General features: G+C 35.6%; 1 protein-coding gene across 5 annotated transcripts in view; it reads left to right on the top strand.

The window, feature by feature from the left end:
* WRN (WRN RecQ like helicase) overlaps window positions 1-17,912 on the top strand; it is a 146,141-nt gene that overhangs the window by 105,214 nt on the left and 23,015 nt on the right. For 4 of the 5 annotated variants that reach the window (XM_015062676.3, XM_027077325.2, XM_053216383.1 and 1 more), the window contains 6 exons: window positions 123-215; window positions 5,318-5,459; window positions 12,922-13,092; window positions 13,170-13,267; window positions 14,124-14,196; window positions 15,376-15,452. In XM_015062676.3, coding sequence (XP_014918162.3) covers window positions 123-215; window positions 5,318-5,459; window positions 12,922-13,092; window positions 13,170-13,267; window positions 14,124-14,196; window positions 15,376-15,452 — 654 coding nt within the window. The remainder of the gene's footprint in view (window positions 1-122; window positions 216-5,317; window positions 5,460-12,921; window positions 13,093-13,169; window positions 13,268-14,123; window positions 14,197-15,375; window positions 15,453-17,912) is intronic. The other variant, XM_027077326.2, reaches the window with a different exon arrangement.

Consider the following 17,912-nt stretch of genomic DNA (forward strand, 5'->3'; position numbering starts at 1 on the left):
AAGCCAGATAATGAGATCTCAGGTGAATCAATTAGTAATGATTTCACCTCATTATTTTCAGCAATAGTGTTAATATATATGGTTTTGTTCTTTTATTTAATTTTAAATTTTCTCTTGGGTAGAATCATCTTGTCTCATTTTGAAGACAAACAACTGCGAAAGGCCTCTGTGGGTATTATGGAAACTGAAAAATGCTGTGATAATTGCAGGTCCAGGTAAAGATTTTTTCTTCTACATAGACTTTCTAAAAGTCTTTTTCTTCCTTTTCAAATAATTTTTAATTGAGTTTTCATTGAATGATATGCATTGTAGTTTTTAAAAAACAAAATCTTTATTTAAATAGAAGACAAAGCAAACAACATTATTTTACTTTATAAATAGGTAAACCAATAAAATGGTGGATCTAAATCTGTCAGTAATTATATTAAATGTTAATGGTCCAAAGGTACCATTTAAAGGTAGACATTGTTAGAATTGACTTAAAAATATGACCCAACTAGGGGCTCTGGGCTGGTTCAGTTGGAAGAGCATGTGACTCTTGATCTTGGGGTCATGAGTTTGAGCCCACATTGGGTGTAGAGGTTACTTAAAAATATATGGGGCCCCTGGGTGGCTCAGTTGGTTAAGCATCCAACTCTTGACTTTAGCTGAAAAGTTCCTGGGATTGAGCCCCACGTTGGGCTCTGTGCTGAGAATGTGGAGCCTGCTTGGGATTCTCTCCCTTCCTCACTCTCTGCCCCTCCCCCACTTGGATGCACTCTCAAAATAAATAAACTTTTCAAATAGATAAATAAGCTTTAAAAAAGAACAAAAATATGATCCAACTATATCCTGTCCATAAGAAATTCACCACAAGTATAATTATATAGGTAGGTTAAAAATAAAAGGCTAACAATTGTATATCATGGTAACACTGATCAGAAGAAAGCTGGGGTTGTTATTTTAACATTAGACAGTGGAGCCTTTGGAAAAAGAATATTGCAAGGGATAAAGAAGGACATTACATGATGATAAAAGTATTATTTACCGATGAATCATAGTTCTCCACAGAAAGACAGATACATGTGTATATGTATACACACACACACACACGCACTCACAGTGGTTTTAAGGAATTGGCTGACGCAGTTGTGGAGATTGGCAGGTCTGAAATATGTAGGGCAAGCTGGCAGGCTGCAAAGTCAGGCAGGATTTCTGTGTGAACAGTTTTGAGTCACAATTCCTTGTTTTCCAGCAAACCTCAGTCTTTGTTCTTTAAGGCCTGCTTTTGATTGGATGAGACTCAGATTATGCATGGTAGTCTCCTTTTTCTTAAAGCCAACTGATTGTAAGTGTTAATCCTTATCTGCAACGTACCTTTGTAACGATATCTAGGTTAGTGTTTAAGCAAATAATTGGACCAGGTTGACACATAAAGGCAACCATCATATCCAAGAATACAGAATCCTAAATGTGTATGTAGTTAACAAAAGAAGTGACAATTAAAAGGAGAAATACAGAAATCCATAATTACAGTTGTCAACTTCAGCATCTTCTCTCAGTAATTAAATGAACTAGTAGACAGAAAATCACTGAGACAGAAAAAATGAACAGGACTATTAACAAACTGGATCTAAGAACACTCTGCCCAACAACAGTGGAATAAACATTCTTCCCAGGTACAGACGGAATGTTCACAAACATAGATTATATTCCAGGTCATAAAACAAACCTTAATAAATTTAAAAGAATTCTGTTCATATGGAGTGTGTTTTCCTACTATAATGGAATAAAACTAGAAATCAGTAACAGAAAAATACCAGGAAAGTCTCCAAACACTTAAAGATTAATAGCACACTGCTAAATAACCCATGAGTGAAAGAGGAGGTCTCAAGGTAAACTGAAAATATCTTGAACTGAATGAAATGAAAATGCAAAATGTATGTGATGCAGCTAAAGCAATAATGAGAGGGAGATTTAGAGCATTAAATACTCATAATAGAGGAAACGTTTCAAATCTGTAATTAAACTTCCACCTTAGGAAGCAAATAAGAGCAAAGTAAACTAAAAGGAAGCAGAAGGAAGTAGATAATAAAGAGCATAAATGAAATAGAAAACAAAATCAAAGACCTCCAAATCACATTCTTTGAAAGAGTCAATAAAATTGATAGTTTCTAACGAAAAAAAAAGAGGAGACACAGGTTCTTAATATTAGGAATGAAAGAAGAATTTCACTATAGGCCCAACAGACATTAAAAGGATAGTAAGGAAACAATATGAATAACTCAGTGTGCATATATTCAGAGGAAATGGACCCAATTCCTTGATAGTCTCACTAACAAAATTCACCCACAATGAAATAGATAATCTTTAATAGTAACCATTAAATGATAAGTTATGGTTATTATTAACAGTATTTATTATTGTCATTAATAAATTGTTATTGTTTTTATTTCTTAGTAACAAATATTAATAAACAGTATTTTTATTATTGTTATTATTAATAAATAGTAGTTACTGTTAAAGAAATCAGGTCGTTGTTAAAAACCTCTGGAAATAAAATTCCCTCACCAAAATGGTTTAAATGGGAAATTCTACCAAACATTTAAAAGAAGAAATCATGCCAGTTTTACAGTATGAGCCCATTTATATGATTTTCTCTCAAAAGTAAGACTATAGTATAGGAATGAAGAAAATCTCAGTGGCTGCCAGCGGTTAGAGGGAGGTGGAGGGTAGGATTACAAAGGGCTGTTAGTACAAGGGACTCTCTGAAGTGATGGAGTTGTTATGGGTCCTGATGGTGCTGGTGGCTGATTGTGGTAGTTAGGTGAATCTATGCATAGGAATCAATAGATGTGGTTAAATTTGTAGAAGTTTACACATGTTCAGGCATACAGTCAATTCAATTGTATATTAATTGAAAAAATAAAATAAAAACAAATGGTATACCTAGTTGGGTCAGCTGTATACGTAGGTGTGGTAGCTGTGTTACTATTAGACAAAAAAGTAACTATTAGGGATGGAGATGATCTCTGTGCAGTGACAAAAAGTTGCTCCACCAAGAGGACAGAATTGTTCTATGCACCTCAAAAAAAAGAAACCCCAAACCCTACAAATATACAAAGTATAAATTGACAGAACAGCTGGAAAAATCAACAAATCCACCATTAAAGCAGAGGAGTTTGATATAATTTTTAGTTATTGACAGGTTAAGCAATCCAACAATGTTGAGCTGTAGAAAATGTGGTCAACATAGTAACAAGTGATTTATTACACACTTGGTATTTAGAGCCTCGTACTAAGCAGTTAGAACAATGTATCTCAAACATTTTCACTTCACGATCCACAAATCTAATGATAATACCTGTAGGCACAGTAGGCTGTGCACTACTTGAGGGCAGGTTCTATTCAGAACCGAGGTTAACTATACAGCACACTGGCTTGGAAGCATGGAATTAGAGACTGCACTTCTCAAACATACATGGAAGATGGATAAAAAATTTGACTCTGTGTTAGAGCAGAGCATGGTAAACAAATCCACTTTGCTGTCTGTGTGGATGACCCAAACATCTGGGAATGCAGCATACCCTTTGGTTTATATGTTGTCTATGGCTGTTTTTGCAGAGTTGAATGCCTAGTAGTTGTGACACAGAGACCATATAGCCCACAAAGCCTAAACTACTATCTTGGCCCTTCATAAAAGTTTTCTAGCCCCTATGACTAGACTGTAGTGTTGTCTCAGAAGTTTTCTGTGTAATGGTATTGAACACACCACTTTTTCTTTTATTAAAAAAAAATTTTTTTTAATGTTTATTTATTTCTGAGAGAGACAGAGAGACAGAGCGCAAACAGGGGAAGGGCAGAGAGAGAGAGGGAGACACAGAATCTGAAGCAGGCTCCAGGCTCCGAGCTGTCAGCACAGAGCCCGACGTGGGGCCCAAACCCATGAACTGTGAGATCATGACCTGAGCTAGAGTTGGACCCTCAGCCGACTGGGCCACCCAGGCGTCCTGAACACACCACTTTTTTCTGATCACAATGTATTTGAATTAAAGGAAATAAGAGGACGGGGTGCCTGGGTGGCTCAGTCGGTCAAGTGTTCGACTTTGGCTCAGGTCATGATCTCACGGTTCATGAGTTCAAGTCCCACGTCGGGCTCTGTGCTGACAGCTCAGAGCCTGGAACCTGCTTCAGATTCTGTGTCTCCCCCTATCTCTGCCCCTCCTCTGCTCATGCTCTGTCTCTCTCTGTCTCTAAATAATAAATAAATGTTAAGAAAATAAAAATTGAAAAAATTTGAAAAAAAAGGAAGAGGATAGAAAAATTCTCATTCCTTTGGAAATTAAAAATAACACTTTTAAATTACTCATAAATCAAAGAAAGAGAATGGAAATTAAAACATTTTTAGAACTTTAGTGATATTTACAATAATACTTTTATTAAATTAAAACTTTAAGATCTTTACATTAAAACTTCTAAGATCCAGTATAGGTGGTACTTTGTGAGAATCAGATAGCTTTAACTATTCATATTAGAAAAGAGAATTAATGACCTAATTATCCTACTAAAGAAAATTAGAATAGGAGGATAAACCTAAGCATAGTCTCTACCCCCCCCCCCAACATATTATTATATCTGGAATATTGAATATATTCTTATTGCTATTTCAAAGCTATTTGTTATAAAGAAAGCAATTGAATTAGATAGTTGAACTGTATTAGTTAATTTTCTCTAAGGAGTCCTTTTGTTCTCAATCTGCTTTAAAGAATTCTCATTTGTATTAATGATAATTCCAAATCTACCTAAAGGAAGGCTTAGGAATGTAACTTCTAAATGGATTCAAATGAGGTGCAGTTTATCTTTCTGTCATATTGTACAGGCATCAGAGTTTAATAATTTATTGCATAGGAGATTTGGTTTTTAAGTTACTTTTTTTTTTTTTTTGCAACAAACTTTTTCTTCGATCACAACCTAACCCAAAAGTCCAATATTTATATAATCAGTCAAGTGGAGCTTTTCAAGCTATAATTCTGCATTCTGCTTGCTTGAACTCCTTCCTATTCTTCCGTTTATGGTCTGAGTTACCAACTGTGAAGCTTGTATTCTAGGGCACTAGGGTTGAGAACTCTCAACATAACGTGCAGAGCTATATTGTGGTTTATATTCCATGTTTTACACAATTCACGTGGTCTTGGCTGTAATGAACTTTATTTGTAGCTTATGAAGCAGTTGGTGTATTTGAGATTTTTTTTTTTTAACTTGGCTAATAATTTCAGTAAATCTTTTTATTTCTAAAGGTACTTGCCTTAGCTAAACTTTCTATCCTATTATTACTTAGATTGGATCATTGCTTTTCCATTGATGACTCAGATGATACCCCACAGGACTTCGGTCCACAGGCATTCCAGCTATTATCTGCTGTGAACATCTTAGGAGAAAAGTTTGGAATTGGGCTTCCGATTTTATTTCTCCGAGGATCTGTAAGTGTCTGTGAATCACCTTCATTGTTCTTCTTGCACTCCTGTTATACTTTTCTTCAGAGGTTTGCTGTATTAGAATTGTAGCTTTGGCCTTAGATGAGTTGTTAGAAACTCAGAGAGCCATATTAAGTTCCAATTAAGCACTGCATTCATTACTTTTTTTTTTTTTTATTTTTTTTTCAACGTTTTTTATTTATTTTGGGGACAGAGAGAGACAGAGCATTAACGGGGGAGGGGCAGAGAGAGAGGGAGACACAGAATCGAAACAGGCTCCAGGCTCTGAGCCATCAGCCCAGAGCCCGACGCGGGGCTCGAACCCACGGACCGCGAGATCGTGACCTGGCCGAAGTCGGACGCTTAACCGACTGCGCCACGCCACTCAGGCACCCCTGCGTTCATTACTTTTGACAAAACCTGTGTGTTATCATACCTACTCCTGTTTTCATATTTCAGGTTGATGTGCAGCTCTGTACCTCCTTCTAGAAGCATTGTATTAGCTTATTGCAGTTGGTTGGATGAATCCCTAACCTGCTGTTTCTTAGGATGCTTAAGAAAAGTTAACTTTCATTGTATCAGGAGACAAATAGAACAAAATTGTCTCTTTTGTGCCCAGGAAAGTAGTAAATGCTTTGAACAAAACTTTAACTTTAGCGATTATTTGTAAATGTCTCAGTTCAATAACAATATTTGGCAGTATATTTTTTCTTTACTTCTATTCTGCTTATCACAGATATTTAAAATTCCAAAGTTTTTGTTTGACCTTACCAGTGAATAAATAGTGATAGTCAATTCAGCCACTTTTATTATTTTTCCACAATTAGTGTGCCAGAATTATTCTAACAGTTGCAAGTACAATATGAGTAAGTCATGACCCTTAAATTCTGTAGTCCTTTGGTTCATATGATTTTATTCCTGATTTAGAAGACTGCAAAGTAAAGCTGAGTTATTAGGTATTAATATTAGTTAAATAAACCAAAAGTGGGAGGTAGAATCCTTCACAAATTTGTATATTTATTAAAAATATACTTAAAATATGGGGCACCTGGGTGGCTCAGTTGTTTGGCTGACCGACTTCAGCTCAGGTCATGATCTCGCGGTCTGTGGGTTCAAGCCCTGCGTTGGGCTCTGTGCTGACAGCTCAGAGCTTAGAGCCTGCTTCAGATTCTGTGACTACCTCTGTCTCTTCTCTTCCCTTCCTTGTGTTCTATCAAAAAATTAAAAAAAAAAAAAATACTTAAAAGTAGAGATGAGTATTCTCACTTTGTATGTAGAATTTAAAAAATAATTTAAGTGAGCATTTATTTGTTAAATACTTGAATGCTTCATATAAATATTTATATCGAGTTTTTTTCTTGTTTAGAAATAGACAAGTTAGTTGTGAAATATTTTTAGTGGAATATTGAAAATATGTTCACTTTTCAGGTAGCAATGTTTTTAGATTTTGAATCGAATTTAAAATTTGTTCCCCCGTCCCATTCTAATTTTGTTATCAAATCACCAGTTTGATTAGAAATTTAATAGTGTTACCACAGTTAATGAATTAATTAGTGTTCCAAGTTAAGAAACTTGGATTTAGCTGCTATGAGTGCTAATATTTTTTTCTATCTTTTTTATTAAAGACTTGAAATTGCAAGGGATAGATTAAGTTTAATTGAGATCTGTGAAAGTTTCTTCTGTCTCTGTCATCTTCAAAACCTGTATATCCCAGTTGAATGTGTAATTTATAAAAATTATCCTTGTTTAATTTGGTATGATCCAGCAGTATCCAGTATCAACAAAGAAGTGTAAGTGGGCTCCTACACAAACTTGAACTGGTCACAGGAGGGATCGAATTTCACCTATTATTTGAAAACCAAGTCAGACCTCTTATACTGACGGTCTCTTCTGGGAGTCTTCAAATTAAGAAGTTTATTCTTTGTGAAATTTTATACTACCCTTGCTAGGTAAAAGTGCAAAACTTTTCAAAAAGTACCACTTAACAAAAATTTGTAGACATTAACTACAAGGAAAATGAGGCAATTTTTTTTCCTTCCATTTCAGTGATCTTGGTACCTACTGGGATATTATTTAAAAAATTATAATTATAATTCCTTTAGGAATTTGACAAATTGTCCACCTTAACTAATTTAGAAAAAATTGATATCTTTGTAGTTAATTTTGATCTGTAATATGATAAATATCTTAAACTGAAAACTCTTGGCATTTTAAAAAGATGTTTATATATATATATATGTATATATAACAAAAATGATTTAAGCAGCATATGTTTCTCCTTTCTTACACAAGATATTTCTAAATGTTATGTATAAACAGTTATGCAGCCATTCAGGCATTTGTGAATGGAGTTTAAAATTTGCTTTTTTGTTTAAAAAAAACCACATTTTTTTGATGTTTATTTTTTAGAGAGAGATTGAGAGAGAGCGCGCGAGCGTGAGGATGGGGGAGGGGCAGAGAGAGAGGGAGACACAGAATCCGAAGCAGGCTCCAGGCTCTGAGCTGTCAGCATGGAGCCCGACTTGGGGCTTGAACCCAGGAACCGTGAGATCATGACCTGAGCCGAAATCGGATGCCTAACCAACTGAGCCACCCAGGCGCCCCTAAAATTTTGTTTTTAAAACAAAGTTTTAATTAGAGATTAAATAGTAGAAATGTTGCCTAAGGAACTTTGTTTTAGCTGTCTAAACATCTCACCACATAAATATTTTTAAACACCCTGTGTGAATGAGTGGTAAGATATGCAGTTATCATGATTTTATAGAAAACAGAAACACAGTCCTTAATTTTAATAACCAAGACATTAAGTGAAACCGCATTTGTAATCACATTATCAAAGTGCTAAACCTTGTCATGGCTCCAGAGTTAGGTAACACTTTTGATAAAAGATGCTTTGACTAGGCAGCCACTAGCAAACTATTGGTAGTTTTAATCACCCTGTATAGTTTTAAATCTATCATACAGAAGAGGGTTATCCATTTAATTTTCTGGGTAAGCTATTTTGTCTGATTGAAATATAATCCTAGAGATAGATATTTTTTAATCTTTTGATTTTATTTTGCACTTAGAATAACAGCCCTGGGAGTGACTTTGTTAAGCCCTGGAGTGGCAGCTCTGAACTTCTTTGGCTTGTGGGAATTGGGAAAAAGTCAAAAGGAACAAAGTGAAAATGTAAATAGAAACTAGGCTGGTTTTGTTTGCACTTAAATAACATGGAGATTTAAAACTTGTTGAGTTAGAGCTTATACCTATTTTTTCCCACTAATTATTAAACATCTTTGTGTGTGTGTGTGTAAGACACTGTGTTTTGTGGGGAATCCCAAACCTGAATTACATGAAACTCATCATCTAATAGGAAAGGTGTTAATGATAGATAGATAGATAGATAGATAGAAAGTATAGTGTAGCATTGAAAGAGATAAAGGACATCTGAGTAGATCTGAGTCCTCGAGAGAGTGCTTGTTAATAGCTGAGAAATTAGAGAAGTCTTTGTGATTCTGCCACTATCACTGGAACTTCTTGTTTTGTGGGAGATACAGTAGATTTTGGCATTTAGAGATGGAATGAGGGAAGAAAGGTGGAGGAGAATGTGACATCCCTACCACAAAAAATGACCACACAAAATAGTTGTGATTTTTAAAGAAGTTACTTCAGATAAGTGGCAAGTGCGTTTGTTTTCTCTGCTAGGTAGAGGTTCAGAGATTTTGCTTTTATCAGAAAGTGATTCTTTGGGTCGTGTGTCCCAGCCAGTCTTCTCACTTCATTCTAACTCTTATCTGCTAATTAGTAGGTTTCCACATTCCTTTATATGCCAGTTTGGTGTTCTTTATTATCCCAACCTAATTTTTAAAATAAAAGAGTGAGATAATTTCCCTTTTTGAGTGTGTCTTAAAGAACTGTAGACTCCTAAAGCAAAAAGACTGTTTAACCCTGTGTATCGCCTTATTTTACAGTGATCAATGCTGAATCCCTAAGAGTTAGAGGACCTGCCCTGATCATACTATTACCTTGTTGCAGAATCAGGATGAGCAAGCAGCCCTCCCGACTACCGTTTAGTGCCTTTTCTATTTATCATGCTGTTCACAGGCGATTTTACACTTTTGTTTTTGGGTTCAATGATCTGGAGAATGAATGCGACTGGTATGGGATGGGTGTGTAAAATGTGTGTAAAATCAGTGCCCAAATCCAGTAGTCTCTATAGCAGCTTTCTGGACATGAGGATTGCCATGGACACAAGACAACGTAAATTTATTCAATGGTACATAGCATTCATGATGATTATTGATCGTGAGGGGAAGGACAATTACTCCTTGCTGATTAGAAAAAAATCTCACTGTTTCCTGCTATTAAATGTGTCCATTGCCTTCAGGCTTGCTTGCTTGCTTGCTTGCTTGCTTGCTTTCTTTCTTTCCTTTCCTTCTTTTCTTTCCTTCTTTCTTTCTTTCTTATGAAAGGAAAGGCTAGAGGAATAATTTTAGTGTTGAGATTGCTAATAAGTACTGGTTAGGCAATTTAGTATCTTTGCAAGCAATAGAATCTCCTACTATTAGTATAAGCTTCTAGCAGAGATAGAGTGCCATTACAGGTGTTACAGGGAAAACCGACTAGGTACTAAGTCATGGATTTTCTTTTAGATTAAGAAATTCAGGTTGAGTTAAAGCATCAGCTGTTAACTAATAAGAAGAAAGTTAATGTTACTGAGCCAGGCTCTGTCTTGGGTACTCAGTCTTCATCACATCCCCAGGAGATAGATGCTATTGTTAATACTTCTATAGCAGCTGAGGAAATAGAAACCCAGATAAGTTAAGTAACTTGCCCAAAGTCAAGAATCTAGTAAGTGCCAGAGCTGTGATGTGAACCCAGGTAGTCTTGCTGGAGTGACTATGATCAATGTGTATGTGCATATATATGTGTATGTATATGTTTATGTATATGCATATATGCTATATGCATATATAGTATCTATGTTGTGTATGTGTGTGTTGTATAGGTATATTTGTGTGTGTGTGTACACATAATATAGTAATAAAAGATTAGAACTAGTAGTCTTGAGGTCTGTGTTCTAGTTCTAGGACCTTAGGCTTCCACTAAACATCTTTGAGCCTCTGATTATTTGTTAGCAACATGAGTAAAAAGTGACCAAGTAGATCAAAGAGCTCCAGTGTTCCTTCTAGCTCTGAAAATCTCTGATGTTTGATTTTAAACATTCTGTTTAAGTCAACTCAAAGTCAGTTGGCGTAGGTAGGGATTTTTAGTTTGTTTCTTTTAACATTTATTTATTTTGAGAGACAGAGAGAGGCAGAGCATGAGCAGGGGAGGAGGAGAGAGAGACACACACAGAATCCGAAGCAGGCTATAGGGATTGTTACTAAGGAAAAAGGTACCATGTTGTACCCGGGTGTTTCTGTTTCTCTAAATCTTGTTCCAGTAAAGTTTTGGTAAATATAATTATCATGATATTAAAGCTCATTACTTAGCCATTTTAATAAAAAGACTTCTATTTCTATTTTTATTTTTAAGATAAATAGAATGCATGTTACAGACTCTGTTAACTAAACCTATCAGAAGCCTATGTGTTAAGCTCAGTATCTAGGCACCAATGTGTCTCTGATCAGAATTCATTCCAGTTTAATCTGATTGCAGCCTAGATTTCCTTTGTATGAGGAATCGGTTTTAATTAGGCTCTTTCACTTGTATTCACATGTTTAACGTTCCAGAATGATAAACGGGTAGCTGTAACATTCTCGTCAGGTGAATAAAACCAATACGTTCATAATAGAGAGCCTTTATAGTGCTTGAGTCATGTCTGCTGGAACTCATCCTATAAATTGTTTTGATTTTGATCCCTGGATTTTTAAATGCACTGGTTGTTAAACCTTCATGGAGTATAGGTGAAATGTAAAAATGTTGAATGGCAGGCTTTGCCTGTTTCTAAAATTTTAAACTGCGTTTTATATTAAAAATTTTAGAATATAGTAACCTCTTGACATATTCAAAGGATGAATGTTTTTGAAACATAATCTAAAATACAGAATTTATATTATCTCAGGATCACTAAGTAATTTAAACAGAAAAGTATGTATTACTGTGCATTAAATAGCTTATGGTATTGTTGATAACATTGTACTGGATAGTTGATCCTAAGAGCTGCTGCCTCTTCTGTGACAAGAAGCTATCTGTCAGCTTGGCAAGCCACTGCTACAGCACCAGACCCCAAAGTGCACCAAAGAGGGAGCTCTAACAATCAGGGAGGTTCCCCTTGTGCTTGCTCTGGTAATCACCCTGCAGTCGCTATAATCTGTATCCAAAAAAATGGATGCCTCTTGATACTCAGGAAGCCAGTAGTTGTATGCTGGGTTCTGTGCTAACACTTCCTCATAAAAAGCAAACACCTCCATGATCCTGCATACCTGCAAAAAATAGTGGAAGAGTATCCTTAGCTCAGCTTCCTGCCTATAGATGTCATGAAAAAATGCATCTGAATAGTGGAACTTAAATCATACCCAGAACTCTAGCTGCAAGGGATTTTCAGAAGCAGTATTTGTAACTTTCCAGATTCTGCAAGAAAAGAAGTCACAGTGGATGAAGGTTAGAATGACTCTTGAATTACCATCTGCCCTATTCACCACAAATACATTAGAGAGGAGCAACTTTCCATAAAGCACTTTGTCCGTGTAATACTATAGACATTTAAAGGTGGTACTTAAATGTGTAGGGTATGGGAAGGAGGTAGTGAGAGGGCAGAGCGAATGAATGGAAAAGTACTTTGTGGGGGGCAATGTGGGAAGAGTCATTTCCATTAGAGGACAAGAGAATTGCACGTGACAGACTAGCTTCCCCAACATTGTTAAAACTTGATAGCTTGCAAAGAGTCTTCAGTTTGGAATCCTCTCTTCACTTAGGAAAAAAAAAATCTCAAAAACAGCAACTGTGTAGCATGCACTTGCTTTTCTGGGGTATCTCAGTCAAGCAGCTAAATCAGAAGTGATGAAGTAAACTTTGCAGTACCTCTTGAACAAAAGCACCACAAATGCAGCCATGCAGTGGGAAGTGAGTTGTCATGTACTCACTGATTACTAGCTGCTGGATCACACTGCCTCTTAACACCCAAGCTCCTAGTCTCATGCTGCAGATGATGATTTCTGTTTTCAGACAATGTATGTTAATAAAAGGTCTAAATAGCCTAGGTTAAATATTACAAACATATCCCAGCCTATGCATTATAAAATGCGTGTGAATTATATGCAGAATTACCTGCCATTATTTTAGACAGAAAAGCAACTCTACTTTGATTATATATTTATTTATGGCTTAAGTATTCAGAACAAGCAGGATGGGCATAAAATTTCATACATTTTTAAAGCTGAGATTTAGTGTTAAACCCCAAAAATGAATAGACAGTTCTGTTTCACTTATCCTGTTTAACTCAATAAGCATTTTTAGATATTGATTTTATTCCTAATTTCAGAATTCCCAGCGTCTTGCAGATCAATATCGCAGACATGATTTATTTGGCAATGGCAAGGATCACACAGAGAATTGGTGGAAGGCTTTGTCCCATCAGCTCATGACTGAGGGATTCTTGACGGAAATTCCTGGGTCTTCCAAATTTATAAGGATTTGCACTCTTACGAAAAAGGTAAACAATGTAGAAGTCTACCTGTTTGATTTAATTTTACTCACTCTTCATTAAGAGATTCTTCTTGTATTCAACAGGGTAGAGACTGGCTTGATAAAGCCAAAACAGAATTTCCTAAGAAACTTATCCTTCAAGCTAATGAAGAATTGTGTCTAACAGAGTTTCCTCAACCAAGGTTCGTTTTTCAGGTGTTTTTTTTTTTAACTTCTGGATTTTTTGTAGTTGAAATGTCAAATTATACCAATTTACAGACACCACAAAGATAAAATGAGTAAAGATTGTTTTAGCATACCTCTTTTAGCTAGTTTGAGGGTGGGAGTCAGTGGGTGAAAGAGAAATCATAGAACATTTTCTTGGTTGATAAAAAGTAGGTGAGGTGTTTAGAAAGCTGCTTTCCCATTGGTTAATGAAGCAGTGCTGAGGTCAGTGTTGAAGAGTCAATACATTATATTTCCTTCTTATGTGTAGACGGTGGGAAGGGAATATACTTGTTGCCTTCTTTTTAATATCTTTACATGTTGATCATTTGGTTTTTTTCCTTTTTTTAAAAAATTGAGATATAATTGACATACAACATCGTGTAAGTTTGAAGTGTATAACATATTGGTTTGATAGATTTATACACTACAGTATGATTACTACAATACTTTAGCTAAAACTTCTAGCATGCCAAATAATTATTTCTTTCTGTGTTGAGAACAACCTAGTGTCATTGCAACTTTGAAGTTTATAATAGTGTTGTTCACTGTGATTGTTTATAATTGTGCATTAGATTGTCAATTTTTCTTTTAAACTTCAAACACCTTAAAGAGCTTTAAACTTAAACTTTAAGGAGCTTTAAACTTAAACTTTGAAGAGCTTAAAAAGCACATTCCAGAGCTTGTTCTAAAAAAAATTATTTTAAAAAATCCTCAATTCTGAAACAGTAATGAAATCTCATCTGCCTTTCTAAGAGTGGAGGTGTGACGATATTAGATAACTAGATAGTTACACTTTGACATTTGAGATAACTTAATTTTGTTATTTTTCAGTTCTAAAACCGTATCACTTGGCATGCAACAGTGTTCCTATACTCAAGAACCAACTGAATTAACTGCAGAGAAGGTTTGTTTGTTAAAGAGGTGGTTCTTATTTATTTCCTTATTAAGTGAAATGCTTTATATAACAAAACATAAACTTTGGAAAGAGTAGCGAAATGAACAATAAAATGTGCAGTATATAATTTCTGGGATCAATAGCAGAAATATTTGAGAAGTAACTTATTTTGATTTTTTTAATGTTTATTTATTTTTGAGAGTGAGAGAAAAAGCACGAGCAGGGGAGGAACAGGGAGAGAGGGAGACACAGAATCCAAAGCAGGCTCCAGGCTCTGAGTGGTCATCACAGATCCCGACATGGGGCTCAAAGCCACGAACTGTGAGATCATGACCTGAGCTAAAGTCGTATGCTTAACTCATTGAGCCACTCAGGCACACCTATTTTGATTTTTTAGCTTTTTAAAAATTTAATTAATTAATTTTAATGTTTATTTATTTTTGAGAGAGACAGAGACAGAATGTGAGTGGGTTAGGGGCAGAGAGAGAGGGAGACACAGAATCTGAAGCAGCCTCCAGGCTCTGAGCTGTCAGCAGAGAGCCTGATGCAGGGCTCAAACTCACGATCATGGACTGAGCCGAAGTCGAACGCTCACCCGACTAAACCACCCAGGCGCGCCCAGTATTTTGATTTTTTTTAAAGCCTATTTTATAACTCATTTGGCCTGGAGTTTTTTTCTTTTTTACACATTATGATACATATAATTGATAGAAAACAAATAAGTCCGATTCCTAAAAGTTCTCAGTAAAACTATATACACACATACACACATGCATACATATGTTCTTCTTTTATGTTTTGGGTCTTAGATAACTATTATAGATTAAATACCCACAGGTAAACTTCACGTAATTGGAACACTGGAGTAATAGGAAAATGTGGTGAATTAAATTTTTTGGTAAAGTTTTTGTTTTATTAAAGTATGCAGAATGTAACTGAATCATTTTGTAACTTTGGCCTCTGCTGCGTGTCAAATAATTGTTTTGATCATATATTCTCTACATTTGGGAGGAATAGGACTAACTGCCAGCATCCTAGAAGTTGATAATCTAAGAGCTTATTTTCAGGTGATTTATTTGATGCCTTAGAGGAGAAATTGTAATCGTGAGATTTTATATCATATTCTTTTCATATTTAAAAGTTTTTGAAACTTTGGATTTTTTTAATGGACCTTTCTATGTTTAAAAGCAGTCTAACTTGGAGAAGATGTATTCTTACAAAGCATCTGATAAAATTTCTTCTGGCAGTAACATTCCCAAAAGAAGGTACAGAGTTGAAAATTTTTATTTTCTATACTTACTATATCAATACCTTTCTTCTTCCTTTCCTAAAGGTAAATATCTGTCAGATGTTGGGCTATTTCAATTGGCAGAAGGAAGTTAAAAGTTAAAGCATAAGCCTCCAGTGTTAGAATTATTGAAGAAGACCTATAAAATGATAGTATTAACATTAATTTAATAACTAACACTTCTTGGGTATTATTGTTTGCCAAACTCTGTACTAAATGCTAAGTATATTATTTGTATTATCTTATTTAATTCTTACAACAGCCCATGAGTTAACCACTACTATTTATTCCCATTTTAAAGTTGAAGATACCAAGGGTGAAGAAGTTAACTAACTTGTTCAGTTGCACATAGCTCATACTAGAGCTGACTTTCAAATCTATATTTGTCAACCTCTAGCATCTAAGCACTCATTATATTTGTATAAAATATATATTTCCAGCCCACTTAAAATACATTATATGGCAATATAAAATGGTGAATATGAGAGTTGGTACAAATAATGAATGTACCTATTGTACTTTGGAGCTTGCTGTCTGACTTGCTGACTTAATGGAAGTATGGAGAATGTACAGAATTGCAGAAGGTCTGAAGATGGAGAATTTGAAAAACTTGTCAGGACCTTTATACACAGATTATTGAATGGACTATGTTTATTTATGTATCAGGTGAAAATAAATTAATGTGCTCTGATGCTGTTACTTTCTTTTTAAAAAATTTTTTTGAGTTTATTTGTTTTGAGAGAGTGAGCCTGGGAGCACGAATGAGGGAGGGGCAGAGAGAGAGGGTGAGAGAATCCCAAGCAGGCTCTGCACTGTCAGCACTGAGCTTGATGCGGGGCTCGAACTCACAAATTGTGAGATCGTGACCTGAGCTGAAACCAAGAGTTGGACACTTGACCAACTGAGCCAACCAGGCGCCCTGATACTGTTACTTTCTAATGGATTTCTCACTTAGAGAATACTACTTTGGATCTGACAAACATTTACTATAATACGTCTTCCCCTCAAAACAATTTCTTTTTGTTTAGATATGGAGTAATTACTACATTTTATGTAAACAAAAAGGTTAAGTAGTGTATAAAACAATATATCCATTCAGTATGTGGAAGCATTTCTTCATTTAAACATTTACTGTGGTTTTGCTAGGCATCTTCTTGTGCCAGGTATTATTCTAGACAGTGGGATTGAGTGGGGAAAAACAGAGACATAGCCCCCACCCCCGGGCCCTCCCAGGGTTTATACTCTGGTGAGATATACAGGGAAGGGAACATAAAATTACAATTCAGGGTTGTAACACTTTGGAAAAGCAGTTTGGAAGTCACACTTGATCAAGGCTTAAGTAGAAGTGAAGTGAAATGAGGGGAAGTTTTCTGAGCAGAGGAATGGCCCATATATTAAAACCTGAAAGCAAAAGAAGGTATGATACAACGAGGAACTCAACAAGTATGCTAGCAATTATCTGGTAGAGGGAAGTGAGGGAGTGGTAAATATTTAAGACTGGAGAATTAAATAGGGTCCAGAATATCCAGTTTCCTTTCAGGCACTCAACTTGATCAGTTGAGATGAGATCTAAGAGGATTTTCAGTAGGATAGTGACATCAAATTTATGATTGAGAACAGAGGTTGGCATTTCCATAGAGGATCAGATAGTAAATAATTTAGGCTTTGTGGGTCATGTGGTCTCTGTCTAACTACTCCACTTGGCTGTTGTAGCCTTAAAGCAGCCATAAATGATATGTAAAGAAATGAGTGTGGCTGTGTTCCAATAAAACTTTATTTATGGACACTGAAATTTGAATTTCATATAATTTTCACATGTCACAAAATGTTCTTCTGATTTTTTTAAATTGTTTAAAAATGTAAGAAACCATTCTTAGCTTACAAACCTTATCAGAACACATGGATTTGTCCCATGCACCCTAGTGTGCTGACTCTTGATCAGTCACTCTTGCTGTGGAGCGATTAGAAGACTAGAGGATCAGAGTGTAGAGACACAAATAAGCCTATTGCAGTAGAATTTTCAGGAGAAGATGGGAACATAGATGAGGGAAGTGGCAGTGGGCATGGACAGAAATAGAGCTGTAAGATATCTAGGAGATAGAATTGTTAGGACTTGGTGATTGGAAAGTCAGGTGGGCTGAGGAAAATGGAGAAGTTGAACATGACACTTAGGTTTCTGTCTTTGATTACGGGTAAGAGTGTTGTCCTTCCCTTCACTGGCAACATAAGAGGAACACCGATTTGAGAGATTGTTGGATATTAAGGGGATGAGGAGTTTATTGATAGATGGACTGAGTTTGAGACACCTGTGGAGTAGTTCAGATACTAATTTTAATGTATGGGCTCTATAGTGTAGAGAAGTGAGAGTTATGCTTACACATCAATAACTATTATTTTAAAGTTCATTTGAATTTTTATGAAAATCATACATATGGGG

The sequence above is a fragment of the Acinonyx jubatus genome, chromosome B1, assembly GCF_027475565.1.
Source record: "Acinonyx jubatus isolate Ajub_Pintada_27869175 chromosome B1, VMU_Ajub_asm_v1.0, whole genome shotgun sequence".
Classification (NCBI taxonomy): Eukaryota; Metazoa; Chordata; class Mammalia; order Carnivora; family Felidae; genus Acinonyx; species Acinonyx jubatus.